General features: G+C 64.9%; 2 protein-coding genes across 2 annotated transcripts; one reads left to right on the top strand and one right to left on the bottom strand.

Annotated features, from left to right (window-relative positions):
• Positions 1-5754: 5754 nt before the first annotated feature.
• LOC143171341 (molybdate-anion transporter-like) lies at positions 5755-9704 on the top strand. The gene is given in 5 exon segments (XM_076360269.1): positions 5755-5833; positions 7561-7890; positions 8710-8838; positions 8841-9581; positions 9584-9704. Coding segments are annotated over 5 exon segments (1341 nt in total). The 3' UTR covers positions 9646-9704.
• Positions 9705-13348: 3644 nt separating this feature from the next.
• LETMD1 (LETM1 domain containing 1) lies at positions 13349-20097 on the bottom strand. The gene is given in 10 exon segments (XM_076360493.1): positions 13349-13940; positions 14428-14524; positions 14863-15015; positions 16192-16293; positions 16408-16594; positions 18585-18606; positions 18609-18657; positions 18928-19043; positions 19199-19350; positions 19979-20097. Coding segments are annotated over 10 exon segments (1068 nt in total). The 3' UTR covers positions 13349-13869.
• Between the last annotated feature and the right edge of the window lie 987 nt (positions 20098-21084).

Raw genomic sequence — 21084 nt, 5'->3', positions numbered from 1 at the left:
GTTTGTGTGTGGCACTCCCCCAAAGTCTGCCAAGCTCTGCTTTCAAGCCTGAGAAATACATCCTAATGCACTGCTTCCACTCCTAATCTCTGGCCTCCTTCATGTCAGGTGCCACCATTGATGCGGAGAGGACATCCAAGAGTTATGGTGGGCAAGGCAAGATGACCTGGTGGCTTTCTCTGTTCGGCTTCTCTTCTGCAAACCCTCCAGAGGCAATCTTGCAGGTATCACAAGGGAAGTCCTGACTTGTGGTTCACCTCCTTGCTTTTGGATTGGCAGACCAAGCGCACAGCACTTCCCTTCAGCCCGGCCCTATCGCTCAGCCCTGCAGGCTGCGTCGCATTCCTGACCCCTGCGATCCCTGACAGCACTGCCCTCCCATCAGGAGGGGGACCGAGCTGAACCCAGCTTCCGCGACCTGCCCACCACCCTTGGTTGCAGTTTGTCCTTGGCAGCCCCACTGCCATACCGCATCTCTGAGGGTCCCTTTCCAGAGGGGGTGGGAGTGGTGGGGGCTGCTGAGCCACGGAAGCCGCGAGAGATGCTCCTCTGGGCCCCGGCCCTGATCTGGTCTACCAAGTCTGAAGCAGGGTCCCAGTCTGCATTGGACCGTGCAGCTGCAGCGCAATCTTTGAAGGGCAATGGGGTGAGGTACACTGGGGAGACCTGCCCTGTCTCTGCAGGCTCTGAGAAAGCAGAGCTGGCTTGGGAAAGCTGGAGGAGCCCAGAGGTTTTGTAGAAACACTTCCATATTGCCCTGCTGCCCAGCGACTTGTACTCATTTACGAGCAGGATCGCAGCCCACAGGCAAGGCAAGGTCTCTGCTTCTGGCCAAACAGGCAGCTCTGTTGGCTCTTGGGCTGCCTTGCCGCTGACGGTCATGGCTTTCTGGTTTCAGCCCCGTATTGCCCCTGGCAGCTGCTGGGCTTTCCAAGGATCTCGGGGCCACGTGGTCGTCCGGCTGCCTGAGCAAATCTGGCCAACGGCTTTCACCATCTGGCATATCTCGGAGGCAGTCTCTCCTTCCGGGGAAGTCAGCAGTGCCCCCAAAGAGTTTGCTGTCTCTGTAAGTCTTTGCCTTGTGCTTCTCGGGGGGGGGGGCCGGCCCCAGGGAAAAGCTGTACCAGAGACGTGCTTCTCTCGGCGGCTGCTCTCAGACATGTGTCTGGGGCTGGCTGCTGCAGAGCACCGCATCCCCTGGGGGGCCACTGGGGACACGTGGGGGTTCTGTGCCTCTGGGGGCTTCTTCTCTGCTTCATGGCCAAGGATCCTGGAGCACGTGCTGAAAGCACCCTGACCCAGAGTCAGCCTAAGCTGTGCTAGACTACCGCTAGAGCCGAGGGAGGTGGGGAAGGGTTCCCGGGTTCGGCCTCGGCGTGCCCTTTTTCTGACGCCCTGTGCGAGCCTGACCTGCTCCTTTTGTCTCTTGTCTTTGAGGGAGTGGATGAGGCAGCGGCAGAAACTCTCCTGGGAACGTTCACCTACGACGTGCACAAGGAGATTGCTCAGACATTCCATGTGCAGGTACCGCAAGAGCTGTGGGCAGGATGCCCGGGAAGAAGGCGGGGTTGTCTGCAAGTCCTTGGAGGAAAGAGTGCGGAGGATCACCCCAGCCAGCCTCTGCTCTCCCACGCTCCTTGCTCCTGCAGGGAAGACGGCAAGAGGAGAGCAAATGGGGCTTTGCTCTGCTGACCGAGGCAGCTGCCCCACCTTTGCAAGGGCGTTCCTTTTCCTTCGGGTAGCGCAGAGAAAGCAGCAGTGGGAAGGGGCCCAGGCAGGGAAACAGTCCCCCTCGGGGGAGACGGCGGGAGGGAGGATGGCAGATGTCTCCCCACCCCCCCCCCCCGCAGTGGGATTCTCCCCGCATCCCGCAGCAGCCCAGGCAGCAAAGGGCCTCCGGTTTCCACAGCCCCCCTCAGCAAGCCTCTGAGGCCAGGCCTTTGCTTTCTGGGCACAGAGGGCTCCTCCGTGGCCCTGGCAAAGGGGGATCTGGTTGACCTTGCTGCCTCCTTCGTCAGGGCTGCTGTTTGGTCCTCGGCAGGGGGAGCACGGGTAGAGGGGGCTCCGGCGATGTGCTGTGGCTCTTGCCACCTGTGTCATGATGGCTCCCCCCATTTCTTTACAGAAGGAGCTTCCCAGGACCTTTCGCTACATCAAATTCCAGGTGCAGAGCAACTGGGGAAACCCAGAGTACACCTGTGTGTACCGAGTACAGGTTCACGGGAAGACGGCGAGCCACAACGACCACCCGCAGGCCCAAGAGCTCCTTTAGGAAGAATAATAAAGCAAAGATGATGTGTGGCAGCTCGACTTGTGTATGTTCCTTGCAAATGTTCTTCCAGGGAGCTTCCAACAGCTTGCGCCGCTAGTGGGGAAGGGAGCTTTCTCCCTCAGGAGAAGGATGCTCGTGGTCCGGGCTGCAAGGGACAGGGCAGGGGAATGGGGCTTGAAGGAGAAGCCCCCGCTGGTCCAGCTCCAGCTTGCGCAGCCCAGGGTCGCTCACCAAAGCTCCAGTGTCACTGGGAGAGCAGAATCACAGCCCCGGGAAAGCTCTCCTGCTGGCAGAGAAGAGGAGTGAAGCAGGCCTGTCTGCAAGGCCCTGTGCCCTCTCTCCATAGGCAGTGGGATGCCCGTGCCAGTGGTCCGAGGGCATTAGGCAGCTTCGGACTTCTCCAGGATGTGATGTTTCAGGATTTTTTTTCCCTGCACTGCGGGGTGGGCAGGGGGGCATTTTGGGGTCCACCAGGGAGATGTACAGCAGAGCCAAGAGAGATGCCCAGGCCCCTCACCCCAGTCCGGAGTGGGGGGTGTTTTGCCCAGCACAGTGCAAGCTCCCACAGTGGTACTCGAAGAGGGTGGTTGGAAATAGCTGAGAAATTTGCCCCCTGCTCTGCCTGACCCCTCTCCTGTCCCCCAGGAGACGACTTCTGTTCCTCGCAGCTTCGAGCAGACCTCTGCCACTTGCAGACATCTTTCTGGCTCCTGTCCGCTCCTCCAGCCTGCTCGGGAGAGCCCTTTGTCTTCTCCTATGCGGCTCAACACATCTCTGAGCAACTCGGGACTCCTGGAAGCAGCTCTGCACAACTCTGAGCAGCTCCCAGGCTCTCCTCCATGCCCCCCAGGCCTGGGGCAGGACAGGGGCGGGGGGTGGGTCTGTGCAGTGCTGGGGTGCCAGGGGTGCCTGGTGCCAGCCCCAGCAGAGGCTGGGCAGCACCCTGGCTCCCTGTTGGCCCCCTGGGGGATTGCCATGCCGGCCGAGGTCTCTTCTCACAGCCCAGAAGCCCACAGTGTCCGTAGCAGGGGGAAGACGGTGCAGGCAGAGGAGACCGATGAGTCGCTGCCGCAGGAGATGGTGGCTGTGCGGCTGGTAGGACAGACAACCCCGCTGTGGGCCTTGGGGAGGGAAGAGTCTGCACTGTGCCCGGGGGACATGGGGGCACTGATCTCAGCAGGGACGAGGGAGGGGGTCTGAGCCCCCAAACCTCAGCCACCTCGCACAGCCCAACACATGTCCCTGCTGTGCCTTGGCCTGTAGGAGGAGCAGCGGGCTTCAAGGAGGCATAAGATCACTTCTTGGCTGAGGTGAGTTTCCCGGGGGGCTCGGGGTCGTAGGCCACACTGACACTGGTAAAGAGCTCGATGCTACAGTAGAGCAGCTGCTTCACCATGAGCTTCTGTTCGACACTGTCAGGAGGAACCTGCAGAAGGGAGGGAAGGAGAAAAACAGCATTCGTGGGGCCCGGGCAGCACCAGGCGCTGCTGCTTGACGGGGACACCGGAGAGGGACCCTCTGCTGATGGATTAAGGGGAACATCGAGCCCGGAGCGGGGTTACGAACCCTCCAGCTGCTCACAGAGGCTCTGATCGACCACACTACGTGGTGGCCCCACTCCCAGCCCCTGCCTTACCCTCTCCAGCAGCTGGTGGAGGACACAGCAGTGACCCTCGGTGAAGGCACAGAGGCTGAGCACATCCTCCCGGCCAAAGGGCTGCTGCTTGCTCCTCTTCGCGTACTCGCCGAGGGAGGAGACGATGAACTGGCAGCTCTCAGCCAGCACCTGAGGAAGCGCTCCAAGGCCTGGGATAAGGGCAGCCCCGCGGGGCAAGCACTCTTGGCCAGCACCTGGCTCAGCTGAACCCCGGCCTCCAGGAGGGACAGGGGGTCACCGAAAGACTTTGCGGAGCTGCCGGTGGCCCCCAAGAAGCCCCTCACGTCCTTTACTGCCTCCTCGGCCTCACTGTACCCACCGCTCTTGCAGAGATGCCGGCACTGCTCCAGGTGAGCTCGAAGAAGCGGAGGGATTGCTGGAGGGTGGGCGGCTCCGTTGCCTCCTTTCGCAGAGCCGCGAGCAAGCAGTACCCGAGCTGTCAGCTGAGGAAAGCCGAGGACGGCACCCGCTGGGCTTCGTACAAGGTGGCAGCTGACTGCTGTGCCGTCTGGGAGGTGAAGAAGGGGGGTGCAGTGGCAGCAAGGCCGCCCCATCCTCCTCCAGCAGCAGGAGGAAGCGCAGGGCTCGCAGATGGACTGAGAGGACGGCTCTACCCTCCTCCTGCGGCCGGTCAGGCTTGGCCAGGACGTCCGCCCCTCTCCAGAGCACGCTGAAGCTGCTGTAGGCAATGTCCATGAAGTCCTTGGAGGGCGCCCGGCCGGGGCGGTAAGTCAGCAGCCGGGCACGGAGGAGGTCGGCCACCCTCCAGCAGGCATCGCCGCTTCCCCGGCCGGCCGCGTTCCTCCACCGGTGGTAGAGGATCTTCTCCAGGTAGAGGGGAGCAGGCTGTGACACAGCAGTCAGGTAGCCCTGGCACGCCTCCTCGGCCACGGCCACCAGGCTGGTGGCATGTGCCGGGCAGCCCCCGGGCTCGGCCATCCGCTCGACGCAGATCCGCAGGACTCTGTCGCAGACCTGGCTTTTCCGCAGCCGGGAGGCTTGGCTGGAGTCGGAGGCGGCTCCAGGACAGCAGCAGAGGCGTTCCTGGGGAGGGGAGGGTGTCAGAGCCACGGCACCCAGCCCAGGGCCCTCTGGGGGAGGGTTCCCACCCTGCGGTGCTGGCAGCGGAGCCCCCCGGTCCCCCGCTCACCCTTAGCTCGGTGAGCAGCTCCTCTATGTCCTCCCAGCTGTCCATCCGGGCAGCAAAATCAGCTCCTTTGAGGTGCTTCACATGTGACACCAGGCTGGTGACTTGGGGGCGGGCTGGGGCGGGCAGGGAAAGGTGGGGGACCCCCACAGCTCACAGCCCCCCTCAGGGCTCACAGCCCCCCCCAACACTTGCAGCCCCTCAGTGCTTGCAGGAAACTCCCAGCCCCATTCTCCAGGCCCCCTAATGCTCGCTGCCCCCCACCACACCATTCTCCAGCCCCCTGGGAGCCCCCAGCCCCACTCCTCGGCCCCCCTAAGGCCACACAGACACACACACACCCCAGCCCCACTCCTCGGCCCCCCTAGGGCACACAAGCCCCCCCCAGCCCCACTCCCCAGATGCTCACAGCCCCGCCGCGGCCTGGAGCACCCCCCCCAGTCGCCCTCCCCGGGACCTGCAGGTCCCCCCCACCCCAGCCGTACTCCTCGGCCCCCCCAGCCCCGCTCCGCGGCCCCCCGTGTCCGCGGCCCCTCAGACTCACGCGCCGCCGCCGGTGGGTGCAGGCCCCGCCGCGCGCCCCGTTCAAATATCCTCCGCAGCCGATCAGCGCGCGGCTCCACCGGGCTGCCCGCGCGGGGCAGGCCGGGAGTTGTAGTCCCCGCCCCGGGGGCGCGCATGCGCACGGCGCCTCCTGCGACGGGGGTGGCCGTCCATGCAATGGAGTCGGTGTGCAAGGACCCCGTGCAATGGGGGGGTTGGTGTGCAAGGACCCCCATGCAATGGTGGCGATTGTGCAGGGACCCCTGTGTGAGGAGGGGCGGGTGCACGGGCACCGTTGTGTAATGGGAGCCGGTGTGCAAGGCCCCTGTGCAACGGGGGATGGTGTGCAGGGACCCTCGTGCAACGGTGGTGATTGTGCAGGACTGCCGTGCCATGCTGCTGGTTGTGAGGGACCCTCGTGCAATGGGGTGTTGGTGTGCAAGGACCCCCCGTGCAATGGTGGTGGCCGTGCAGGGACCCCCGTGCAATGGGGGGGTCAGTGTACAAGGACCCCGTGCAATGATGGTGATTGTGCAGGACCCCCGTGCAATGGTGGGAGAGTGCACGGGGACCCTCGTGCGATGGGGGGTCGGCGTGTGGAGACCCCCGTGCAGTGGGGGGGCCAGTGCTGATCCCCCCACCCCCCCAGGCCCCATTGCCCGCCCCCTCCGTGTCCTCAGCCCCCCCCAGCCCCACTCCCCCTCCCCCCTCGGGGCCCACAGCCCCACTCCTCGGCCCCCCCGTGTCCGCGGCCCCTCAGACTCACGCTGCTCCGCTGCCGCCGCCGTTAAGGCCCGGTTGGGTTGGTAACGGGGGGGGGTCGGTAACGGGACCCCGGCAGGGCCGGGGAGAGCGGGAAACGGAGTGCGCGGGGGCGGGGCCTGCGCGGGGTGGGCCGGGGGAGAGGGGGAGGGAGCACGAGTGGGAGACCGGGGGGAGACCCGGGGGGGTACAGACGGGGGCACATGGGTGGGCACACACGGGTGGGGGCACAGGAGAGGGGGCACGCGGGAGGGTGCACGCGGGGGACCGCGCGGGTGGGCACGAGGGTGACACGGAGGGAGACACGGGAGGGCACACGGGGGGGGCACAGGAGAGGGGGCACACGGGCTGGGTTTCGCGGGGGTCCACACGGGGGATGCACGGGTGGGTGCATAGCGGGGTGCTCACGGGTGGGTACCCACGGAGGGGTGCAGGCGGGCTGGGGCACACGGGGGGGCTGCCCACTGCCGCCCGTGGGCGTGCCCCCGGGGTGAGCTCCGTGCAGGCACCCCTGCGTGTTTTTGGGGGCCACGGGGGGGGCGGTGCCCCCTGACTGCGCGTCCCTGCCCCCGCCTGGACCCCCGGGCCTGGGCAGGGCCACCAAGGACACGAGTGTGCCCGGCCTCAGCGCCGGAGGGGGGCCGTGAGCCAGGAGTGCTGGCTTCCCGCGGGGGGGAGGGGAGCTGACGCGGGGGGGGAGGGGGGGCTGGCCCCGCGCCGACACCCCCCCCCCGCCCCCGGACAGGGTCCTGCTCCCCCCGCCATGAATCAGCAGTTTGGGGGGACGGTTCCCAGGGCCGGGCGTGTCCGTTCCCCCCCCGGCCTCCGTCCACCTTAAGAGCCGCGGGCAGCTCCACCTTAACGTGGGGGGGGGGGGCGTGTGCGTGCGGGGGGGGGCGGGGGGCGGCTTCCCTCCCCCCCCCCCATCACCCGGTACCGGGGCTGCAGCGGCGACAGCAGCGCGGTCACTGGAGCAGGGGGCAGCAGGAGCGCTGCGGAGCATCCCCCGCCCGGCGCCGCCCTCCCTCCTGCATCCCCAGGCAGCATCCCGCATCCCTGGGTACCACCCGCATCCCCGGGCAGCATCCTGCATCCCTGAGCACCGCCCAGCATCCCTGAGCAGCATCCCGCATCCCCGGGTACCACCCGCATCCCCGGGCAGCATCCTGCATCCCTGAGCACCGCCCAGCATCCCTGAGCAGCGTCCCGCATCCCCGGGTACCACTTGGCCCTCAGGCTGTAACCAGCACCCCCGGGTACCACCCGCATCCCCGGGTGACATCCCACACCCTTGGGTACCAGCAGCACCCTTGAGCCCCCCCCCCAGCCTCCGGCCCCCCCAAACTCTTCTCGACGCCCCCCCCGGGTCCCCCCCCCGCCATGGCCGAGCCCAGCACCGAGTGCAGCATCAAGGTCCTGTGCCGGTTCCGGCCCCTCAACCAGGCGGAGATCCTGCGGGGGGACAAGTTCCTGCCCGTCTTCCAGGGCGACGACAGCGTGGTGGTGGGGGTGAGTGCGGGGGGGGCACAGGGACCCCCCAGCCTCGGGGGGGGGGATGGGGGCACGGCCGGAGGTGGGGGGATAGCCAGGTTGGGGGGTAACTGGCCTGGGCGGGGGTGACAGTCAGCTTGGGGGGGGCAGAGCCTGTTTGGGGAGGAGGGGGGGGAATCGCCCTGGGTGTGGCCGGTGCCCAAATGGGCCCAGCACCCCCCCCCCCCGGGGCGTTTCCCCTGCCCCCCCGCATGCCCCTCCCTTACCCCCCCCCCATTCCTTTTCTGAGGTTCCCGGCACTCCCAGTTTCCCCCAGTCTGGCCCAGTGCTGGGGGGGCGGGGGGGTTGTTTACAACGAGCGGGACGCCCTGACCCCCGGGGGGGCCACGATCGGGCCTGAGGGCAGCACCGGGGGGGGGGGAGGGGGGGTATTGCCGCAGATCCTGTCCCCCTCCCCCACCCCACCCCGCTGCGGCCCGGCCCTTTGTTAGGGGGTGAAGCCGGGGGGGGGCTCAGGGACCGCGGCCAAGCCCCCCAATATAACGACCCCCCCCAACACCCCCCCCATGCACAGGGTGGGGTATGGGGCGGGGAGGGTTCTCCACGCAGGGTGTGCGTGGGGGGGGCTGCGTGGGGTGGTTGTGCGTGGGGGGGGTGCGTGACCGTCGGCGGCCGAGGTGGGCAGTTGTGCCTGCGCCGTGCTGTGGCGGTTGCGGGGGGCCGGGGGGGCGGCGGTGTGGGGCAGGCTGGTGTTGCCGGCTGTCCCCGTGTCTGTGTGTCCCCGTGTCCGCGTGTCCCCGCGGTACCAGCAATAATCAACCAGGGGTTTGTCCGCAGCATTGCTCTTCTCTGCCTTCGAGGTGTGGTACGTCCACGGGCACGTGGAGCGGTACGATTTTCCAACCGAGTGGATCGACGTCACCTTTTCCCGAGCGGCTTTTTGGACCAACATCATCGCCGTGGGGGCTGGGGAGCAGCCAATTTCTTCACCGAGGTGTTGGGGTTGGGCCCGGTGGCCCCGTTCATGGTCTCCATCCCCCTCCTGGTGCTGTCGGGGGTCTTTGCCGTGAAAAATTGGGATGAAAACTACGGAAAGAAACGAGCTTTCTCCAAAACCTGCGGCGACGGTTTGAAGTGCCTCCTCTCCGACCGGCCCGTCCTTCTCCTGGGCACCATCCAGGCTCTGTTTGAAAGCGTCACCTACATCTTCGTCTTCCTCTGGACCCCCATCTTGGATCCCCAGGGCGCTCCCTTGGGCATCGTCTTCTGTGGCTTCATGGCCGCCAGCATGCTGGGCTCCTCACTCTACCGCCTGACCATCTCCAGGAGGTACCACCTCCAGCCCGTCCACCTCCTCTCCCTCGCTGTCCTCCTGGTCTTCTTCTCCCTCTTCATGCTCACCTTCTCCACCAACCCCAGCCAGGAGAGCCCCGCCGAGTCCTTCCTCGCCTTCCTCCTCATCGAACTCTCCTGCGGGCTTTACTTCCCGGCCATGGGTTTCCTCCGATGGAAAGTGGTGCCGGAGAGGGATCGCCTGGGGGTGATGAACTGGTTTCGCCTCCCCCTGAACTTACTGGCCTGTCTGGGTTTACTGGTTCTCCACGACAGTGACCGTCAGATGGGCACCAGGAGCACGTTCGGTGTCTGCGCAGCCATCGCACTGCTGGCGCTGCTGGCCGTCGGCCGCCTCTTCGCCCTCAGTCGCCACGACGCCTCCGCCTGCCCGCGCCGCTGGGACAGGACGACGCTGCCGACGCCGTGCCCGAGCTGTGACGGGGTCCCGCGACGGGTGTCACCCCCCCGAGGGACCGCAGAGGGGACGTGGGAACACCCTGACCCGCTGCTACGGGGTGAGCTGCCCCCCTGGGTGGCTGGTGACCCCCAAAACATCCTCATCCCCACTGCCTCCGTGGCGGTGGGGGGGGCGGAAGCACGCAGGGAGGTGTAGTCCCTCTTTTAAAAAAAGAAAACAAAATAAAAGGTGTTTCTGCAGATCCCTGTCCCCCTCCACACATTTTTTTGGGGGGAACCTGCTCCAGATCTGCCCCCTGCCCGGCATGGGGGTCTGCGTGCGTGCAAGTTTCACGCTGGAACCTCGTTGTCCTGAGCAGCGGTGTGCAGAGCCAGGCTTGCACAATTGTCCCTGGTGCACGGGGGTTTCTGTGCACACCAGGGTTCCTGCTGCACAGTCGTCCCTGGTGCACGGGGGGAGTTTCTGCATCCACCGGGGTTTCTGTTGCACCAACACGTGGCCATCCCGCTCTACACAGAGCCGTGTCCCAGCACCTCGCTGCACGCTGATCCGCAGGCACCCCCTTGCACACCGTGTGGCACACACCCCCTCGCACACTTCCCTGCACGCCAGCGCTGCGTTGGACAGTGATCCCAGCACCTCGCTGTGCACCAGCAGCCTCATTGCACGCCGGTCCCTGCACACCTGGGGCACAGGAGTCCTTGCACACCCACTCCCTGTTGCACAGGCGTTCCTGCACACCCGCTCCCCGTTGCACAGGCGTTCCTGCACACCGTAAAGGTGTTGTGCGCTGGTCCCTGCACACCAGCACCCTGTTGCACACTACCTGCGTGCACACCACCAGCCCCCTGTTGCACGGGGGTCCCTGCACATCCATGCCTGTTACATGGGGGTCCTTGTGTACCCGTGCCCGGTGCACGGGGGCCCTTGCACACCCACACCCGTTGCAGGGGGAGGTCCCTGCACACTGTTACGGATTTACGCACGTCGGCCACTGTAACAGGGTCCGACCCTGGGGTCCCGCTGGTTAATGTCAGGTCTGAAGCTCGAGCTGGGTGCCTCCGGAGAGGGACCCCTACCCCAGATTGCGCCCCCCAGTTATACCCGTACCGCCCGTACCACCCGATCCCCAAGTCCAACCCCTTCATTCTGGGCGGTCGACTCTTGATTTCTTACTGGGTTTCACTTCTTCTGAAGCGAGCTCATTCTCTTGGGATTGGATCTGTTGGAGCAGGTCCAGAGGAGGCCAGAAAAACAGTCGGAGGGCTGGAACACCTCTGCTCTGAGGACAGGCTGGGAGAGTTGGGACTGTTCAGCCTGGAGAAGAGGAGGCTCCGGGGAGACCTTCCTGCAGCCTTCCAGTACTGAAAGGGGGCTACAGGAAAGATGGGGACAGACTTTTTAGCAGGGCCTGCAGCGATAGGACCAGGGGGAATGGCTTTAAACTAAAAGAGGGGAGATTCAGACTAGATTTAAGCAGGAATTTTTTACGCTGAGGGTGGTGAGACACTGGCCCAGGTCGCCCAGAGAGGTGGTGGATGCCCCATCCCTGGAAACATTCCAGGTCGGGTTGGACGGGGCTCTGAGCAACCTGCTCCAGTTGAAGATGTCCCTGCCCAGGGCAGGGGGGTTGGACTAGATGAGCTTTAGAGGTCCCTTCCAACCCAAACCGTTCTGTGATTCTATCAATTGCTTCCTTGGTCCTTCTCTTCTTCGTTCCGCTCCCATCTGCTGGATTCAGCGAGTTCTGTGTTTGCAGCGTTACTTTTATCAGCAAGTGCAGGCTCGGTCAGCTCCTGCGGCCTGAGGCTCCAGCTCCCTCAGCTGCTGGCGCTGAGCTGCTCCTGCGAAACGAGACTCTTCAGAGAGAAGAACGCAGTTAATCAGACTTCTTCTGTAACACCACCAGTCCCCATTGCATCAGCTGCGGAGGATATTTGAACGGGGCGTGCGGCAGGGCCCACACCGGGATGGGGGGATGCACCGGGATGGGCTCTGTGCTCTCCCCGCAGCTGCACAAACGCTTCAGGCTGCAGGTGGAAAGCCACCGCAAGCTGGGGCAGCTGGAGAGAGCCCCGGCGTGTGTGGTGCAGTGGCTGGCCGCGCTGCGGGGCCGGATCGGGGAGCTGCTGGCAGAGCCCGTCTCCCTCTGGGTCAGAGTCAAAACGGATGCTGCGAAACAGGGGGCCGAGGAGTTACGGTTACGGTAAGACCTGGAAGGCTGCCCGGTGCGTGGAGGGTGGATGTCTTGAGAGCTGCGGTTCCCAAGCTGGTAAAGTGAATCATAGAATCATTGAGGTTGGAAAAGACCTCTAAGATCATCGAGTCCAACCGTCAACCCAACACCCCCATGCCCACTAAACCATGTCCCTCAGCGCCGCATCTACTCGTCTTTTAAATACCTCCAGGGATGGGGACTCCACCACTTCCCTGGGCAGCCTGTTCCAATGTTTAACCACTCTTTCAGTACAGAAATTTTTCCTTACATCCAATCTAAACCTCCCCTGGCACAACTTGAGGCCGTTTCCTCTCCTATCGCTTGTTCCTTGGGAGAAGAGACCGACCCCACCTCGCTACAACCTCCTTTCAGGGGGTTGTAGAGAGCGATGAGGTCTCCCCTCAGCCTCCTTTTCTCCAGGCTGAACAACCCCAGTTCCCTCAGCCGCTCCTCATCAGACTTGTTCTCCAGACCCCTCACCAGCCTCGTTGCCCTTCTCTGGACACGCTCCAGCACCTCGACGTCCTTCTTGTAGTGAGGGGCCCAAAACTGAACACAGTATTCGAGGTGCGGCCTCACCAGTGCCGAGTACAGGGGCACGATCACTTCCCTACTCCTGCTGGCCACGCTATTTCTGATACAGGCCAGGATGCCCTTGGCCTTCTTGGCCACCTGGGCACACTGCCGGCTCATGTTCAGCCGGCTGTCGACCAGCACCCCCAGGTCCTTTTCCACCAGGCAGCTTTCCAGCCCCTCTTCCCCAAGCCTGTAGCGCTGCGTGGGGTTGTTGTGGCCCAAGTGCAGGACCCGGCACTTGGCCTTGTTGAACCTCATACAGTTGGCCTCGGCCCATCGATCCAGCCTGTCCAGGTCCCTCTGCAGAGCCTTCCTACCCTCGAGCAGATCAACACTCCCGCCCAACTTGGTGTCGTCTGCAAACTGACTGAGGGAGCACTCGATCCCCTCATCCAGATCATTGATAAAGATATTAAACAAGACCGGCCCCAGTACTGAGCCCTGGGGAACACCGCTCGTGACCGGCCGCCAACTGGATGTAACTCCATTCACCACAACTCTCTGGGCCCGGCCGTCCAGCCAGTTTTTGACCCAGCGCAGAGTCCACCTGTCTGAGCCGTGAGCCGCCAGCTTCTCTAGGAGAATGCTGTGGGAGACGGTGTCAAAGGCCTTGCTGAAGTCCAGGTAGAGCACATCCACAGCCTTTCCCTCATCCACTAGGCGGGTCACCTGGTCATAGAAGGAGATCAGGTTGGTCAAGCAGGACCTGCCTCTCATGAACCCGTGCTGGCTGGGCCTGATCCCCTGGTTGTCCCGCTCGTGCCTTGTGAGCGCCCTCGAGATGAACCACTCCATAATCTTCCCCGGCACCGAGGTCAGGCTGACAGGCCTGTAGTTCCCCGGATCCTCCTTCTGGCCCTTCTTGTAGATGGGTGTCAAAAGCACCGGAAACCCCCTCCCGCGAGGCTCCAGGTAAGGTCACACGGGGATTTGGGGTCTTTTCTTAACCCCTCAGGGAGATTTTTATATTTAAGACTGCTCAGGGGAGTAAAGAAACCAAGGAAAAACCCTCCGCACGAGGCACAGGGCAGCAAAACCCGAGCTGAACGGATCCCACTACTGCGAGACACCAAGGGACGTGTCCACAGGCAGCAGAGAGGCTCGTTCTCCCCTCCCAAAGTTCAAGCGACGCAGCTGAAGAGCCGTAACAGCGAAGCCGCCTCCCCCCCGACACCGACGGAGGGGAGGCAGGGACGGGGCTCAGCCCCGCGGCGTCCCCAGCCCGCTCCGATGGCACGAAGGGGAAGAGAAGAGCCGGCGCCGGCGCAAACCTCTGGCGCAGGAGGGAGGGAATCGCGTCTTCGCCCCCGCGGCAGCATCGGGGCCCCTCTCACCAACTCCGGGCTGTGGTTTCGCACCAGCGAAAGGGGTTTGGTCTGGGGGTTGGGGTTTTTTTGTGGCACCAGGCTGGGAATTGCCGAGTCGGCGCGCGATGCCGGCGGCTCAGCCGTCACTCCTTGGCCCCGACGTAGTTGAGGGACAGCAGGACCATGCTGTTCGCCAGGAGGGAAGCTTCGGAAGCTGAAACAAATAGAGGAGAGCGGGGTCAGGGCAGCGCTGCCACGGCCCAACCGCTCCAGATGTGCTCAGCCCGAGCTGCCGGTGCAGCACCAGCGGCCGCGGGGGCTCCCCCTCGCCCCCGGCCCCTCTCTCCAGGGGCTTTTTGCTCTGCTCTGGGTCCCCCGTTTCCCTCCCGCTCCCGTTTTGCTTCCCCCGGTGCTGCTGCGGGGCTCAAATCTGCCACCACGAGGTCTCCGCGGGACGGGGACACCTGGGCACAGGCTGGGTATTCCACACGGACACATCTCCGGAGAGAGCCAGAGCGCTCCGCCGCGTCCTTCTCTCAGGGACGAGGCCCCGGGGGATCAACGGGGGCAGCCCAGAGGGGAATAAAGCCACCGTTTACCCCAAATTTCCCAGGGAGCCGACGTTCCCTGTGCCCAGAGGAACTCGAGAGGCTGCCAGGTCCCCCCCCGGCAGGCAGGAGCTGCCCCTCGGCCGCCGTTACCTTGCAGCTTGCAGGAGAGCCCCAGCCACTGCTCCAGCCACGCTCTGCACTCGGACATGCCGAGACAAGTGGGGTTCAGGCCACGGAGGTAACAAGCCTGCGGAGCAGGGGAGGGGGAAAAAACACGGGACGCGTTCAGGGACGGGCACTCCGTGTCACACGAACGCTGGGGATGGTGCCGCGATCCTTCCTCGGCGTGAAGCAGGGCTGAGCAAGGTAAACCGTGCCCCGCGGCATCCCGGCGCGGTCCCGGCACGGGAAACGGGCTCGGAAAACGCCTTCCCGGAGGAGAGTGGCCGCAATCCGCCCCACGGTGGAGTCTGGAGGAACGTGCCGTGCCCCGCCGCAGCTCTGCCAACGACGGGGAGGGCTGGGACGACACAACCGCGGGGTAAAGCAGCCGGCGCGGGGCTGGAGGGAGGCGTCCTCACCCACCGCTTTCAGCTCCTCCTCGGACAGCTGGCCCAAGCCCAGGCGCAGCATGGCGCGGTCCAGGTGCCGGATCTCCAAGACGTGGCTCCGCAGGCGACGCCTCAGGAAAAAGGCCGGCAAGTGGGGGGTCAGAAACAGGACCTGGCTTAGGGCTTTCTGAGAGGGAAAACAAGGGCAGGGTCACCGGCGAGGGCGTCCGACGCCTCCAAAATGGGTGTCCAACCCATTACAGGCACAACTTAAATCAGACAAAGCCGCTCCCCTCCCAGACACGCCCCGTATTTTGTTCTCCTTTAATTATCTGGTGAATTGTCCTGCCCACGCCGAAACCCTGAGCAGCCCCCGGCAGTCCTCCTTACACCCAGCTCGGCCGCCTGGCCCAGCGAGCGGAGCGGGGAGCAGGCGTCCAGAAACACGAGCTCTGTCCTGGGCTGGACGCAGGTGGCCGGGGCGAGTTCAGGTGTGCAGGACGGCTCGGATCTGGCCGATGGTCCCACCGAGGCAGGGACCTACAGCAAGGACGGACAAACAGTCTCGTTCTGGGGCTGTTTTCATGGAATCACAGAACGGTTTGGGTTGGAAGGGACCTCTAAAGGTCATCTAGTCCAACCCCCCTGCCCTGGGCAGGGACATCTTCAACTGGAGCAGGTTGCTCAGAGCCCCGTCCAACCCAACCTTGAATGTTTCCAGAGATGGGGCATCCACCACCTCTCTGGGCGACCTGGGCCAGTGTCTCACCACCCTCAGCGTAAAACATTTCTTCCTTAAATCTAGTCTAAATCTCCCCTCTTTTAGTGTAAAACCATTACCCCTGGTCCTGTCGCTGCAGGCCCTGATAAAAGGTCTGTCCCTCTTTCTTATCAGCCCCCTTTATATATTGAACGGCCGCAGGAAGGTCTCCCCGCAGCCTTCTCCTCTCCAGGCTGAACAACCCCAACTCTCCCAGCCTTTCTCCATAGCAGAGGGGTTCCAGCCCCCTGATCATTTTCGTGGCCCTCCTCTGGACCCGCTCCAACAGGTCCGTGTCTTTCCTGTGCTGAGGACCCCAGAGCTGGACGCAGTGCTCCAGGGGGGGTCTCCCCAGAGCAGAGCAGAGGGGCAGAATCCCCCCCCTCGGCCCCCTGCCCATGCTGCTTTGGCTGCGGCCCAGGACACGGTTGGCTCTCTGGGCTGCGAGCACACGTTGCCGGCTCACGTCCAGCTTTTCATCCCCAGCTGGACTGGTTTTAGGGCACAACACCCTGTTTGGGGCACAACCGAGTGGATTAGCACCTCGGCGCTCTTCAGTAAGAGCCAGCTCTGAGCTGCCGGCAGGAGAAAAGCCGCACTCACCACGTGAGACACCTGGAGCTTGTTCAGACCCAGCGGAGATCCCGAAAACAAACTTCTCACAGCGTAGAGTTCGGCCACGCGCGGCTGGGAACCTCGCTGCACCTGAAAGAGCCACAGCGCGCGTGAAAGAGCCATGGGCGTTCACCACCACCAGGCAGGGCCGAGGCAGCAGCGGCACAGGCAGGATGGGCGATACCGGCCACGGCGTTGGCGTACCTGGGCGCAGAGCTCCTGCAGGCGTTTTTGGAGCTGCGGCTCAGGCAGGGAACGCGCTGCCAGGGCTAAACTCTCCACCACATCCGGATACGAGTCCCTCCGGATGGCGTCGTAGGCGTCCAGGAACTCAACCTGCTGGCTCGGGGTCCAGAAGTGGCGGATCAGGAGCTGGCGTGGGAAGAAATACCTTGGAGGGAAGAGCAGACAAGGATTCAGGGAGGAAAACCGCAGGCACGAGCCGGGGCAGTCGGGTTTTGTGCTGCCGGAAAGAGGCGCAAGCAACGTCCTGCACCGGGGCAGCACACCTCGCCCCCAGGAGCTGCAGACGTTCGCTCCTCCAAAGGGGCGAGCTCGGGAATCACACAATCGCAGAATCATTTGGGTTGGAAAAGACCCTTAAAATCATCAAGTCCAACCATTAACCCAGCACTGCCAAGTCCAACACTGAACCAGGGCCCTCCGTGCCACGTCCACACGCCTTTTAAACACCTCCAGGGATGGGGACTCAACCACTTCCCTGGGCAGCCTCTTCCAATGCCTGACAAGCCTTTCGGAGAAGAAATTTTTCCCAATATCCAATCTAAACCTCCCCTGGCACAACTTGAGGCCGTTTCCTCTCGTCCTATCGCTTGTTCCTTGGGAGAAGAGACCGACCCCACCTCGCTACAACCTCCTTTCAGGTGGTTGTAGAGAGCGATGAGGTCTCCCCTCAGCCTCCTTTTCTCCAGGCTGAACAACCCCAGTTCCCTCAGCCGCTCCTCATCAGACTTGTTCTCCAGACCCCTCACCAGCCTCGTTGCCCTTCTCTGGACACGCTCCAGCACCTCGACGTCCTTCTTGGAGTGAGGGGCCCAAAACTGAACACAGTATTCGAGGTGCGGCCTCACCAGGGCCGAGTACAGGGGCACGATCACTCCCCTAGTCCTGCTGGCCACACGATTTCTGATACAGGCCAGGATGCCATTGGCCTTCTTGGCCGCCTGGGCACACTGCCGGCTCATGTTCAGCCGGCTGTCGACCAGCACCCCCAGGTCCTTTTCCGACAGGCAGCTTTCCAGCCACTCTTCCCCAAGCCTGTAGCGCTGCATGGGGTTGTTGTGGCCCAAGTGCAGGACCCGGCACTTGGCCTTGTTGAACCTCATACAGTTGGCCTGGGCCCATCGATTCAGCCTGTCCAGGTCCCTCTGCAGAACCTTCCTACCCTCGAGCAGATCAACGCTCCCGCCCAACTTGGTGTCGTCTGCAAACTGACTGAGGGAGCACTCGATCCCCTCATCCAGATCATCGATATTGAACAAGACCAGCCCCAGTACTGAGCCCTGGGGAACACCGCTCGTGACCGGCTGCCAACTGGATGTAACTCCATTCACCACAACTCTCCGGGCCCGGCCGTCCAGCCAGTGTTTGACCCAGCGAAGCGTACGCCCCTCCAAGCCGTGAGCCGCCCGTTTCTCCGGGAGAACGCTGTGGGAAACGGTGTCATGAACGAATCAGTTGGATCCAAGAAGGTCGACAACATCCGCGGCCCTTCCCTCCTCCACTAAGCGGGTCACCTTGTCACAGAAGGAGATTTGCTTCTCCAAAGGCCGCAGCGAGCTCAGGAAGGAGCGCTCCGGGCCATCGGATCGCTGCCACGCCCGGCTGGAGCTTCTCCAGCACAGAGACAGAGATCTCCACCCTGCGCCATTTTACGCAGCGGGGCTCTCACCCACCCACAGGACACGAAAGCCAGGGAGCAGAATCGAAAAACCCAGGGATTTAGCCCAGATTTAGCTCCGGCTTCGGGACAGCTGGCAGGGAGAGGGACGTTCGAAGGACTACGGCGACAGCTGGGAGGGAACTGTGCGAGGAGGTTTCTCCGGCCAAGCACACGCGGGGCTGTTCCCTGCGTGCCGGGGATCATTCCTCCGCGTTAGAAACAGGGAGCCGGGCGGGTTGCGGGCAGGCGGGAGCCGGCAACACGAAACGATCGCTGGGCTCATCAAGCTCCGGGTATTTTTTATTAACAGCGAGAGGCGGAGGGAGGAAGGTAGACCGTCTGGCTGGATTTATAACTCTAAAAACAAACAAAAAAAACCCCAACCCCAATTCCATGAAATTTAAGATATCAGCGTCAAGGAGCCCAAAGATCGGGGCCAAGGCCGAGCCCCGGCGGTCACCGCGGCGCCGGTACTCACATCAGGACGATGACCAAGAAGTCGGGATGGCAATAACTCCGATGGGAATGGCCTTGATCACGTCCCTGCGAAACTGCCTCCGAAATTAGAAGAGAGAATCAGGATCTGATGCCAAACTCACGAAATCCCCTCAAAAATCGACAGCCCCGGCCCCAGCTTCCAAGCCCTGTTTTTAGGCAGGGGACGCGCCTCACCCGGAGGAATCGGCCTCTCCGACCCCCCCACCGAAGCCCCTCATGCGAACTCGAACCCCTTTTCGCGGGGAGGAAACATCCCCGGCAGCAGCGGGGAGGCAGAGCCGGGCGTCGCGGCACCAAAACGCGTCCCGAGCACCGCGCCGTACCTGCCGCAGCCTCTCCATCTCCCGGTAGGGAAGCTGCTGAGCGCTCAGTCTCTGGCAGGACATTTTAGATTTGATTTTTCTTATTTCTTTTACTTCCAGGAAGAGCGCTTGGATCCCTGCCGGAACAGAGAGCACCTTCAGGCCCCCGATTCCCGGGCAAACGCCTCCGGCGACGCGGCTTTTGGCCCCGGGAAGGGAACGGGCAGCGCGTTTCCAGCCGCCTCCGTTCTCCCCGGAGAAGCGGGAAGGTCCCCTCCTCCCCGGGACCCACCTTTCGTGAAAGTCGCGTGCAGCACGTAGAAACGGGGGAAGGTCCTTTCCAAAAACCTCTCGTACCTCCCGTTGATGCGCTTCGCTTTCGACGCCAGGGCGGCGAGGACGGACCTGGAGCCGGCTTTCGCGGAGAGGCAGCGCACCGGGGACCTGCGGCCAAACACCCCCACCCCCCCCCGGTTATGTCCGTCAGTGTCTCACGGAAAAAGCTCTGAGGGAAAGGGGGGGGGGGGGGTCGGCCCGGAGAGAGGCAGGACGCCGGGCTGAGGGACTCCGGACACCCCCAGAAGTGACTCCCAAAGCCCCCCCAGAGGGGAGGGGGTGCTGGGAACTCCCCCCTTCCCCCCCAGCCCTGCCCGGCCCCAGGCAGCCGCTTGAGACGGGGCTCAAGGCCACGGCCAGGGCTGGGGGCGGGGAGGGGGGGGGGGGGGGGGGGGGCAGCACGGGGCGGGGGAGGGGTGTCAGGACCGGGGGGGGCCGTGCTTGGCGCTGGGGGGGGTCAAGGTGGCGCAGGCGGGGGGGCGGGGGGGGCCACGCCTGGCGCTGGGGAGCTCAGGGTGGTACCGGGGGGGGGACGGGGACACCGACACCACGGCAAGTAACGGGGCGCGGGGGAATGGGGGGTGGACCGGGGGGGCCCTGGGGGCTATGGCCAGTACCGGGGGGGGGGCGCACGGGGAGGGGAGGACAGGGCCGGTAACGGGGGGGGGGGGGGGACGGACCCTGAGCGGGGGGTGTCACGGCCGGTGCCGGGCGGTGCGGACCGGTGCCCGCTTACCTCGGCGCCCCCCGGGCGGGGCGCGGCTCCAGCGGCCGCCGGCAGCGGCTCAGGCCGGCGGCGGGGCCGGGGCCGAGGCGGCAGAGCGCCCCGCGGCAGCCGGCCCCGGACAGCGCCATCTTGGCGGGTCACCGCGCGGGGCCAAAGGGCGAAGGTCACGGGGGGGGGGGGGGTGATGAGCGCTGATTGGCTGACGGGGCGGGGCCCGCGTGACGGCGGGCGGAAGCGCCGCGCGGCCGGTCATGTGACCGCAAGGCGGAAGCGGCCCCTCGGGGCCGGCGGGGCGCGAAGCGGGGCCTGGACCGGGCCGAGCCCCCCCCGGCCCCGCCGCCGCCCCGGGCCCGCCGCTGGGGACCGAGCGGCCCCCCCCCCCCCCCCCCCCCCCGGAGCTCGGGGCCGGGCCCCCGCCCCCGCCGGGGGTTCCCCCCTCTCCAGCGCTGTTTCAAGGCCAAAGGGAGCGGCGCCGGGGGAGCCCGGGCGGGCCGCAGCCTTGTCCCGGGCCGCCCCTCCCCATCCCGGGCCCTCGGCGTCCCGGCGGCGCCCGGTGGTCACACGTTAGGGTAGTTGGTGAATGCGGGCGAGGTGAGCTGGGCCCCCTCTCCCCCTTCGCCCGCCGCAGCGGGCGGTTAAACCCGGTCCCGGGCCGCTCGAGGGGTGCCCCCGCCCGCCCCGGGGCTGTGACTCCCCCTCGGCTGCTGCTGCCCAAGCCCCGGGCGCGGCGGGGGGAGACCGAAGCCCCGCCGCGGGTCCCCGGCGAGGGGCGGGGAGGCAGCCCCGGGGGTCCCGTGTGTGTGTGTGTCCCCGTCCCGGCCCCCCCCCCCCCCCCCCCCCGGCAGAGCCCCGCGGTCCCCGCCCCGGGTGCCTTCCCCCCCCCCCCTCCCCCGGCTCTGCCTCGGCTTCCCCGGCCCCGCCGCCGGGTGCGGGCACGGGAGCTGCGCAGGACAACCTCCGTCCGCCCGCCCGTCCTCCCGCAGGCAGCCTGCGGGCCGAGCCGGCCCCGCAGCCGCCCCCGGGGCCGTTCGTTCCCTCTGGGTCGCGTTTGCTTTCTCGACTGGAAGCGCCGTAAGAAACGGCGTCGAGGGCCCTTCGGGGCCCCTGCCCGTGAG

This window comes from Aptenodytes patagonicus, chromosome 27 (assembly GCF_965638725.1).
Source record: "Aptenodytes patagonicus chromosome 27, bAptPat1.pri.cur, whole genome shotgun sequence".
In the NCBI taxonomy this organism is placed as follows: domain Eukaryota; kingdom Metazoa; phylum Chordata; class Aves; order Sphenisciformes; family Spheniscidae; genus Aptenodytes; species Aptenodytes patagonicus.
Note: the sequence above shows the minus strand (reverse complement) of the source record. Positions and strands in the feature narration are given on the sequence as shown.